We start from the raw sequence: 11,096 nt of genomic DNA, 5'->3' as shown, positions 1-11,096 counted from the left end.
ATATTGCTTTCTCATCCGATCTGCCATAGAGATAATGAAAAAAATCACGTTTTTGTGCCCCCTCGATGTGAGGGGCCTTCCCCAGGAAGCACGCGGGAACTTACCACACAAGCGCAAGCGCAAGCTCCCGCCGCCGGGCACACGGCGGGAGCACCGCGCCCCTCCGCGCCCCTCCGCGCGCCCGCGGCCCACGCCCAGCGCGGCGCCGGCTGCCGCCGAGGCTCCCGGCAGCGCCCCCCGCGGCGGCCGTTGGCGGCGGCCGTTGGCGACGGGCGCGCGCGCGGGCGGCGGCTGCGCAGGCGCCGCCGGGCGGGAGAGTTCGGGACGCGCCGGAAAGTTGGGGCTGGGTGTGCCCGGTGCCCGCCGCCGCCGCTCCTGCCCGCGACCACCATGTCGGGCTCCTCCAACGTGGCGGCCATGAAGAAGGTGGTGCAGCAGCTGCGCCTGGAGGCCAGCGTGAGCCGCGTGAAGGTGAGCCGCGGAGCCGGGACGGCGCGGCCGCGCCGCCATTACCGCCCGGGCTCCCCGTCGGCGGCCGCGGAGCAGGGGAGCAGCCCGGCCCGAGCGGGGCGGCCAGGCCGGCTCCCCGTGCCCCGCCGAGCCTCCCGGGCCGCCGCGGGGCCCCCACGCCGCCGGGCGCGGCCGGGGCCGCCGCCCCCTCGGCCCCCTGCGGCCTTCGGGTGCCCCGCGGCGGGCGGGGCCGTTCCCCGGCCGAAGCACTCCCCTAGCCGGGACGGACCCGCCGCACCCTGCCCGCTCGTCCCCTTACCGTGGGGAGCGCCAGAGCGCCGCCGAGAAGGGCTGCCTGAGTCGGGCTGACAACAGGTTGCCTCGCCTGGCCCGAACATCGCACTGTAAAATGGAGACTTAGCTGCCAGACATATTAAATCCATTTGACGAGGGCGTTTTCTGTGTGCAGTATGCCCTGTGTTGTATTAGACAAACTACGAGGAAACTGCAAGTACAAAATGCCAATAAAGATGCTAGTTTCCTAAAGTTGATAATTCTTTTTTTATGAACAGTTCAGTGATACAGCCAGGAAGAGAAAGACAAAGAATTTATTTCACTGTTCTTAGGTAGGTACAGCCTACCAAAAAGTTAAAATTCATATGCTATTCCATTGTAAGGCCAGTTTTCCAAGGGAAAATAAAATACCAGTTGATCGGGGTAGAGAGTTTTAAACTATAGGCTGTAATTTTTAAAGAGAAATGATCTTTATGTGTGTAACAAAGCAACCTTCAAGATGTAGCTCATCTATCATATAGTTTCATGCTTGGAAGTTTTTGGTGCGAAAGTTTTTTCCAAAAGAATTCTTGCTCCAATAGTGTACAATTTCTTGTCAATCAGAAACCAAAAATTGAGATGAAATTGCTATATATATTATTTACTTAGCTATAATGCAGAATCATTCAGCATTCTTTATCCTTTGCGATGTAGGTTATATCCTCTGTAAAGAATATGCTTGGTGAATACTAATGCGGGCTTTATTATGACTAGGTTTCTCAGGCTGCAGCAGATTTGAAGCAGTTCTGCCTGCAAAATGCACAACATGATCCCCTACTGACAGGAGTATCTTCAAGTACAAATCCATTCAGACCCCAGAAAGTTTGTTCATTTTTGTAATTACGTGAACTACCTTGGTATCTTTCGGTGGTAAGTTCTGAATTACAATTCATAAGCTTGCTTGTTCTGTCATTAAAAATAGGTAGCTTTAAATGAGGCTGTATTAAAAGCATTGAGAAGAGACGTCTTGACTTCTGCAGCTGTTGTTGGTCTAGATCCCCATTTTGGGCTCCTCTTCCTGCACTGTGGTGGTAGCTCTGCAGTGGCCTGTACAGATGCTGTTCATAAGCATTGTGAGTGGTTTAGCAGTTGCAGACCATCAGCCACTTTCTGCTGCTGCTGCTGCAGCAGTAGCAGAAGCAGGGCCAGCTACTAGTGAGCTGTTTTGACTAACCAGGCTTGACATTAATTGTGCAGCAGATACTTAAAATGGATTCTCTTAGGATTTTCTTCTAGTTTCTTGAACTAGTTTCTACCTAAACTACAACTTTTAAAGTAAACTTCAAAGGGTAGGCTAGTGGTGGCCTTAAAGTAAGAGCACTGCCCCCTGCTACATGATAGACAGTATAAACTAGAAACAGCTCTCTGAATTTTGATTTACATTCCAAAACTTTTGTAGTTTGATTAACACTGCTGCTATCACTATGAAACTAGTCTAGTATTGCATGAAGATTCTGGTAATTACGTTTTAGACTAACCTTTATAGAAAGCTGAATGGGGTCTAGATCCACAGTATTCTAATCAAGAATGCTTGAATCTCAGTAATTTGCTGTTTTGCACGCAAAAAATGCATAAAAATTTCACCATCTCCCTCACCTTGCATCTGTTGGGGCTAACAGCATATATAACATTATTTCAAATCACCTGCTATGCTTTAATAGTTCATAACCCTTAAAAACCTGATAGTGAGTCTTGAAGTATTCTGTTTTTGTAGATCTGTATCACCTAAAGAATTGTAGTTTGCTGAATGTATTATTTATACAGCTTTAAAGAAAGATGTCCACAACCAGATTTGTTAAAAACGTTCTCTCATTTAAGAACTTAACCATTCACTGCTTTCAAGCAGATTGCAGAAAGTTTCCAGAAAGTTTGTAATACAAGCAGTTCATGCTAATAAAAGCCAGAGTACTAGTAGTACAGAGGTTGATGCTTAATTGTATTAAAAAACCCCACCCATACACACTGAATTAGACTGTCTTGCACAATGAATTATGGTAGTGTAACCAAAATGTGTTTTAGAGTTCCTGTAGTTTTTAAAGTTATTTCTACTGTGAGCTTTGTTAACTATTCTTATTTCAAAGATAAACATTTTGGACACAGACTTACGTTCTCACTCTTGTGGCTTCAGCTGGGACCAATAGTTCAAGAGAGAGGAAATCATATAATTTGTCAGCATTATAGACTGATGACCTAAATATTTGTAAAAAGTTAAACTGACAATAGTTGAATTAGTGCCACATGTGATTCTCCACTAAGCTTTGCCAAAAACTACTAATTCCTGGGTGTGGATGTCAGGAAGTATGTTTGTTCTGTCTCAATTGTGTGCACATACAGCACTTAAGCTTTGCATTTTATTTCTCAGTTACAGCTCTTCTCTTCCGATTTTGTAATCAAGCAGTTGCTTCTGCTGATTTTGCAGGCAAAAGTAATTGGAATAACAATTTTAATCATACTACCTATGTGGATAACTTCTTTTCGTTTTGTCTCTTGCTCAAAATAAGCAATTTCTTATCTGTAATCCTGGTGTTCTGACCCAGAGAGTTCATGTTTGTACAGTGAGCACTACCTCTGTAAAGTGAAAAGAAAGTATGTCTGTCTACTGGGCTCATTGAAAAGTAGGGGGAGTCTGGGTAGCTAACAAAGGCAGAATAGAGGCCTGATAATTCAAGTGACTGTGAACAGGTTTTTCTGAAGATCTGGCTTCCAGCAAAGTGCTTCAGTTATAACAGCTTTGATTATTTTCCTGTACCCTTGGGGATAGCTTCATGGTATAAAAAAGTTATTTAATAGCTCTGTAAAACAGCTGTGAAAAAAAGATGCTTAACTAGCTCTCCATGGCACACTGGTGCACATTTTTAGACATGCATGGGTTACTTCATTTAGGATTGGTACTTTTCTAATGAACTACCTTCTTCTGTTTTTGTCTTTCAGATCTTTTAGCATCTTTTCGTAGCTGCTGATGTGTGCAGGGAAAGAGTGCCTCAAGGAGTGGCTTGGTTTGAAGTCTGTACAAAAGCTTAGCTTTAATGTGCCAAATCTATCTGTAAAATTGCTATTGTCAAACCTCTTACCATCTACCTCTCCAAATGAACTGTATGCTAATTAATACTTCTGTTTCATGAGGGAATCAGTTTTATATACCAAGCAAAAAATAAAAGTGTTTTGACTTAGTCTGGTTTTGGAATTACTGGAACAACTGGATTCATTTTTGGAAGTGTTGATACCTCACCAGTTATTGTATCACTCTGCAACCACAGGAGAACATGTATCAGTCTGTCTCTTTAAATGCTCTATGTTGTTGATATTGTTACAGAACAATGAGGTTTTATGAGGACTATACTTAGGAACACAAAAGAAACAGAATAGGAAGAAAAAAATAATTTTTCTCTTAGCTTACAACTCATCTTTTATAACTGTCCCATATCAAAGTTATTTAATAAGACAAAAGCAGTAAAAGTGTAATTTTTCCTAAAAGAGCAATTCTGTAAGAGAAGGTGGTTTATTCTATAAGCTCTTTACATAAATAGTAAAAAGCACTTATGATGGCTGCACTTAAAAAGAAAGTGGTTCAAAGAACACTCAGCTTTTTAGGTGCCAGTGAATGTGTAGACTTACTTAAGGCAGAACAGTAGTTCATTCTGCACACAGTATTAAATCATGTAAGCCAAAAGGCTAAAGAAGTATTTCTAAGTTTTAACAGGAAAAATCCTGCTCAAAGACCTTACCTGTTCATTTCAGTAGGTATTTTAGATGAGGTAGCTTTTTCTTCCTGTAAGGATATAATGAATTCTTTCCAGTTGGTTTTATTTCTTGTTATATACAGGAGTATTGACTCTTTCAGGCACCTATCTCTCTTAATTACATCATTTAGGGAAAAGATACAAAAATAATATGCTAAACTTCAGGAACAGACATTTTATGAAACTAGAAGAAATACCATAGACTTCCTAAATTGCATATGGCCTTCTTAATGTTCTCTAGAAGAGAGACAGTTTTTGGAAAACTGGCACCATTCTTCTCAGAGGACAGCATCATGAAAGTTATAGAGGTTTAAAATATTTATTACCTTACCTGATTAATGGAAGATAGCTGAGTTGAGCTGCTTTACAGAAGGAAAAAAAATGTATAATTGCAAAATACTTTATTTGTGAATACCTTTAACCAAAATTTTTAGTCTTTGGTGTTGCAAACTGAAATTTCTCTCCAGAGCACAGAAGCAGTCACAGTGAAGCTTCAGTGATTAGCTAACTTATAGGCTGCTCTCACATTGCCATAGTTTTTTTTCCTGCTAAACTGGAACAAGAGTTACTGTCTTAGTCACATCTGGTTTAGCTGCAAACATAGGAAAGGAGATGCAATTTTAATTGATCTGTTCCCATAGAACATGTTGGCAGTTTGTCTTTCTGCAGAAAAGTAGTTGTTTGTTAACACTGTCCCTGCTTAGAGGTCTGTGGTGACACAATCCATATCATTATCAGCAGTTAGCAGAGAGATGTCACTACAAGTGAAATTTTCTTCTACTTGTGTCCATTTCTCGGCGCTGAAATTCAAAAAGAAAGTTATTAATGAGTAAATTCACGTAAGAGGATACAAACAAGAGGGACTGCTCCAGTGTATCATAGGGTAGGCAGTGAAGTGACTACTAAGTCACTAAAGTCAGTCTTTAGAGTTAACTTTTCAAGATTAACAATAAATTGGAGATTAGTGGTTCAGAATTAAGTAGTGTTTACAAACAGTAGTCAGAGTATATCTTTAAACAAGATTATCCACCTCACGGACTACATCAGGAGTATTAGGATTTTTTTTGTGGTATAGCTTTGGATATTCATCTAAGTTTTGCCAATCAACTAAAGCAATTTCATGGTAAGGTGACTGGAAAAGTCATTTATCATTGCCTATATTAATACTTCTATTTCGCTTGTACTTGTGCATAAGTCACTGCTACCTACCATTCACTATTAAGAAGTGACATTTATGCAAATAATTTAACTATTTTTACATTATGATTCTTGCAGTCACTTTGCACAAAAATAGCTCTAGTCAAGCTTACTAGGCAGTCAATAATACCTTATACTAGGGGAGCTTTCTTCACACTTTCTTATAACTGTATATGCTAAGTTACGTTCTGCAAACAAGTAGCCATGGTATATTGATACCCATCATCCTTGGTATTTTAATTTTTCATTTGCAATATAGCAGAATGATTCTACTTTATATATTTCTATAAAAGCACCTCTAAATGGTGTTCCAGTTGAACACTTCCTATTGAGAACTTTAATATTAATGTTTAGGCTGAGATTTGTGGTCAAGTTTCATAATGTCAGATTTATTCTCCATTCCCAAACAGAACTTGTATCATTACTTTAAAACATACCTTATGAATCCATTCATATTCTCCAAATTTGGAATCAAAGGTTCCTTTTTGAAGGGACCTCAGCTTTAAGGTAAAACGTGGCCCAAGTTCTTGAATTCCTACTTTCTTTTCACTCTTGAAGATATACCTTCAAAGGAAAAAAAAAAACAGGAAAGCAGTTACAAGAATTTTATCTCTTATTTACAGGTTGGGAGGGGTGGGGGGGACAGAATTTACCTGTGGAATCTGAAAAAGATGTAGTCTCGCTGATTGTGAAATGTAGCTACTTGTCTTCCAATGAACTGAGGATCATGTGGGAAGAGAGAAGCAAACATACGACCGATAGAATGGCCAAGTCGTGTTGTAAAATTATTCAAGATTACTTCAGGTACATGTTCTGTGGGCTCTTTACCTTTTCGCTGGAATGAAAGTCATTAATGGATAATGAAATGAATACAGACTGATTTTAGTGTTATAAAAGAGAAGTCTGAAGTAGAATAAGAGCAAAAACAACCAGGGCCAACTTATTTTGACAAATCTGATAACAAGCCTTAATCATTTTTTAAAATATAGCTTAAGACGGTATTCAGCTAAAGCAGCAGGGTAATATGTTTGGTTCAAGAACATAAATTCAAAGAAAAAGTGCAAATGATTACTTCTACATTGCCTGTCTCCTGCACCCATTTCCAGGTGTAGCAGCACCCATTACAACAAAGAATCAGTCTAGCTATCACAGAAGTCGGAAAATCTCTGTGGATTATTTCCAGCTAAGAGTATTTGGGCTAACCTTTAATGAAAACAGATGAAATTTAAGAATTACTTAATTCAGAAGGCGGGAGGGAGGAGGCATTTTACTGCAAGTTATTTCAGGCTAAGCAAATAATACTTACTATACTGCTTTAAGAGTAAGTAAAGTTGGTTTTATTCAAGGCCCGAAACTGTATCCACTGAAATCTTGTATACCAGACTTAATACATACAGCCTATGTATAGTATATACTGCGTATACGTATTCTCTAGTGTTCTGAGGTATCAGTTGGCATTTATTGGTATGACTACAACCTTGGCAGACAATTAAAGAAATTCAGCAAGAACTACGAAATTGAAAATATGCTGCTTAGGGAACTGGAACATATTGGTTCTTGGCCTTTTTCTTTTCTGTGTGTGTATGTATGTTTATACATACACACATATATGCACATACACAGTTTATAAATACAAAAAATGCCTTTACAAAATCAGTCTCACAGAACTGCAACCAGTTTTAACAGTTAGAATATATTTATCATTAAACAACAGACTGCACATTTTATAATTGTGTTGGTGGAGTCTCACCTTTATTTCTTTACGCAAACGGACACTGCTCATTCTAAAGTGAGCAGTTGGGCCATCAGGCAAATGACTTAAAACAAGACCATCTGTTCACTGAGTTAAAGAAAAGCTGATGAAATTCGACGTGATTTACAGAGGACAGGTTCTGTGAAATGTAATGTTGAATTAGAATATTATATCCATGATCTATGCCTGATTTATGAGGTTTTATTATTTTTCCTCAAATACATTCATAAACTAATTAACTAGTATTCTGAAGCACGTTCATTAAACGTTTGTTTTAATAGCTGAGCAGAAGAATATTCTGGCACTTGCCATCTTACTAATTAGTTTTGCTGACTATATGAACCATTACTAAATGAAACTCTCTCGTCAGAAAAACATGTTTATTAATCCAACTGTAAAGTTCAGTGAAACAGTAACACTATCTATCTATGTCCTGCAAATAAAGAAAACCACAGTTTCTTTAATAATTTCAAGTCCCATTAGCCATCAGGTACTTACGTTGGCACAGCGATTTTTTTTAAAAACTTTGCAACTGCAACCTAAGCTGCATAGTGAAGGGGAAAAAATCCAAAACAACATCCTTGCTGCCTACTAAACTCAAAATACTTTTTCCCCCAATAGGCCTAGAGATAGTACATCTATTTTAAGAAATACGTAAAGGATACTTGGTATTTTGCGATCTTCGTTAATGACGATTAAATCTGTGAAGTCTCTTGCAATACACTGTGGAATAATTCTTTTCAAAGCCAATCCTCTTCGATAGTAGACATGTGAGTTAGGTATAACAGTAGACAACTGTTCACAGAACCTCACTGTTCTCTGTAAAACAGGTGGGCTAAGTTGCAATTTCTTAAATACACAGACAAATTCAAACAGGGATGGATGACTGTTCATTCCGACTGCTCTTCTTCGTGTTTTTTTCAGAGATGTTAGGAGTAATAATATTGTTTGAAGACAAGCTTCCAAATTTCTTTATTCAGTCACTAGAAAATTTCTCTTGATTTCTACTGCACTACATGTTAGAACTGTATTTTTCATTTTTGCTTAGGACATATTTGCAGTAAAGACTGCAGCTCATTCCAAGCATCGGGGACTTTTTTTTCTTTTTTTTAGAAGTAATATTTTCTTTAGTATTTTGTTCTCAAACATAGTCAAGTAGAAAAATTCCCAAAAGCAATCCCCAACCCACATATTTATTAAGGACATCAATTTACAAAATGTTGTTACCATTTCAAAATACAATACAGATATTGCTTCAGAAACTCTACCTACACCAGTTTTCAGATGGTTTGCAGTTTACATTTTCCTATATTTAAAACCACTTCTATAGTTTTCACAAAGTGTCACAAATTTCTCTAGTTAGGTAACGCATAAAAGAACATGTCCGTGATTTTTTTTTTATTATTTATTTTTTAAATGAAAGAATGGAGCTAAAGAAAGTAACAGGTTATATACACATAAGGTTATCAACAGTCACTAAATAAGCAGGGAAAAAATCCATATGGGAGCTATTATTTCCAATTTGCTAGTTTTTCAATTTTAAGATTGCATATAGTGATTATTGGCTTTTAAGTCAAATTACATTTGAAAGGTAAGAAGTTTAATCCCCTCAGAGAAATTAAGACCATCTTGAGTGTTGCTAAAACCCAAAGTATGTTTGTCATGACCAAAAAGAACCTAACAATTTAGCATTAAGGTATCTCTTCCAACCAGTTGACTTCACCTCTGCATAGAGGTTACCACAAGTTGTATTTTTAAACCCATTCCTACAGCAAAATTGAATTTACTAATTACAATTTGAATCATAGCTATCCTGTAACACTCCCTAAGCAAAGCATACATACCCCACGAGGTCTGTCTGATGTTGTAATAAGAATCTTGGGAATCGTCTGTCTGTTGAAATATGGTGCAAATTCATCAGTTGCTTCATCAAAAGCAACCTGGAAGAACAGAAATCTTGTTATTCCACCACATATTAATACTGAATAATTAAGGAACAATTGTTCAGTCTGATCTAAATTCTGATGAAATTAATAGCAAAAATTTAAATTCACAAGATCTATGCTATAATTAATCATCCCAAGGCATTCATTTTTAAAATACTTTCACAAAAATGAAAAATGGTGAGCAAGTTTTCCTAACAATAATGCAAAGGGCAATTATTTAAGGTAGACAATAAAGAATGACATCACCCATTAGTGAATTCATCACATGTAAAAAATAATCCATTAACACTTTAATAAGGGAGTAAAGAACATTAAGTTTCATCAATCCATTTTAAATCACTTCTTGTGGAAAAAAATGCTGAAATTAAGGTTACCTCTTCATCATTGGGATCTACAGTTGTTTCATCATATACTCTCTGATTTTCAATTGTCTTCGGTACAGCTTTTGGAGGTGCCTAGAATAACATATATAAGCTTTTTAACACAACACATTTATGTTATTTTAAAGCATATTGTGAAAAAGGCTCATACTATCAAAATATTGTGTTTATTTCTACATGTAATTAAAGGTATTGTTTATTCTATGACAGCTTTTGAAAAGGAAGGGATAAAGGGAGTGAGGAATCACACTCCCTATCACACCATAATTTAACCCAGAACAAGCACCATTTACAAGCTTAGCTGCTTGACACATCCTGCAGAGGCACAGCGTCCCTAAAGACTGCCACGCGCAGGGAGCACTGCGATCGATCGCTGCTCGCTCCTCACTGAAGTGCCAGCGGGGAAATCCTCTCACTCACGGAGCTGGAGAAGGCCCAGTGCAGCGCCCAGCAGAAGAAATACCACCGGAGCAGCGCCGCCGTCACCGTGCAACGGAGGTACAGGCGCCCCGAGGCGGGGCCGCCCCGAGGCACGCCGCGGCCTCAGCTCTTACTTGGTCTCCGAGGGCCTCTCGCTCCTTTCGCCGCTTCTTCCTGCTGGCCAGCTTCTCCTAGCGGGGACAACGAGAGGCGCCGTTAGCCGTTAGCCCGGGCCGCCGCCCTCGCCCGCCGCCGCGCTGTGCCTCACCTTCCGCTGCTGCTGTTTCCAGCGGAGGAACATAAAGTGCCGCCGCTGCTTGTTCTTGATCTCGGACACGCTGAAGGTGGGCGGGAAGAGCACCCGCTCGGGGCCCGCCGGGGCCGGGGCCGGGGCCGGGGCCGGGGCCGCGCCGCCCGCCATGCCGCCGCCCGCCATGCCGCCGCGCCGCAGGAACTCACCCCTCACCCCTGACCTCTAACCCCGCCGGCACCGCCCGTCGGCCGGGCGGCCGCGCCCCGCGCCTGCGCCCTGACCAGCCGGAAGGCGGCAGCGGGGGGTGGGGGAAGCGCCCCGGCGCCGAGGCAGCGCGGCGCGCGCATGCGCAGAGGGCGCTTTCGCGAGGACGTTGGTGGTGGGGGCGGTGCCTCGCGCTGCGGCAGCGCCCTGGGCCAACGGCCACCCGTTGTCAGGGCAACGGCCGCGGCACCTCGCGGCGGAGGGGGGCGGCGGGCCCCGGCGGCAGCCGCCGCCCTGCGAGTCGCAGATGCGCTCAGGCGGCGCCCGCTCGGGCCCGGCTCCGAGCTGTTGCGGCGGCTGCGAAACGGGTAAAACAGCCGCTCAGCACGCAAGGAGCCTTGAGGTAAAATGAGAGGTCTT

The 11,096-nt window shown here is 41.4% G+C and overlaps 2 protein-coding genes across 2 annotated transcripts; one reads left to right on the top strand and one right to left on the bottom strand.

Moving 5' to 3' along the window:
* The first annotated feature begins 287 nt into the window (after nt 1-287).
* GNG5 (G protein subunit gamma 5) lies at nt 288-3,953 on the top strand. The gene is made up of 3 exons (XM_062581463.1): nt 288-471; nt 1,498-1,653; nt 3,715-3,953. The coding sequence occupies exons 1-2, from the start codon at nt 391-393 to the stop codon at nt 1,621-1,623; spliced, it is 207 nt and encodes a 68-aa protein (XP_062437447.1). The 5' UTR covers nt 288-390; the 3' UTR covers nt 1,624-1,653; nt 3,715-3,953.
* Nucleotides 3,954-4,907: 954 nt separating this feature from the next.
* On the bottom strand, nt 4,908-10,640 carry RPF1 (ribosome production factor 1 homolog). Its single transcript, XM_062581462.1, has 9 exons — nt 10,488-10,640; nt 10,354-10,410; nt 9,794-9,874; nt 9,318-9,413; nt 8,139-8,292; nt 7,471-7,553; nt 6,374-6,555; nt 6,158-6,284; nt 4,908-5,323 (listed from the first exon to the last, which is right to left on the bottom strand). The coding sequence occupies exons 1-9, from the start codon at nt 10,638-10,640 to the stop codon at nt 5,282-5,284; spliced, it is 975 nt and encodes a 324-aa protein (XP_062437446.1). The 3' UTR covers nt 4,908-5,281.
* Nucleotides 10,641-11,096: the final 456 nt, after the last annotated feature.

Source organism: Rhea pennata, chromosome 8, assembly GCF_028389875.1.
Source record: "Rhea pennata isolate bPtePen1 chromosome 8, bPtePen1.pri, whole genome shotgun sequence".
In the NCBI taxonomy this organism is placed as follows: domain Eukaryota; kingdom Metazoa; phylum Chordata; class Aves; order Rheiformes; family Rheidae; genus Rhea; species Rhea pennata.
Note: the sequence above shows the minus strand (reverse complement) of the source record. Positions and strands in the feature narration are given on the sequence as shown.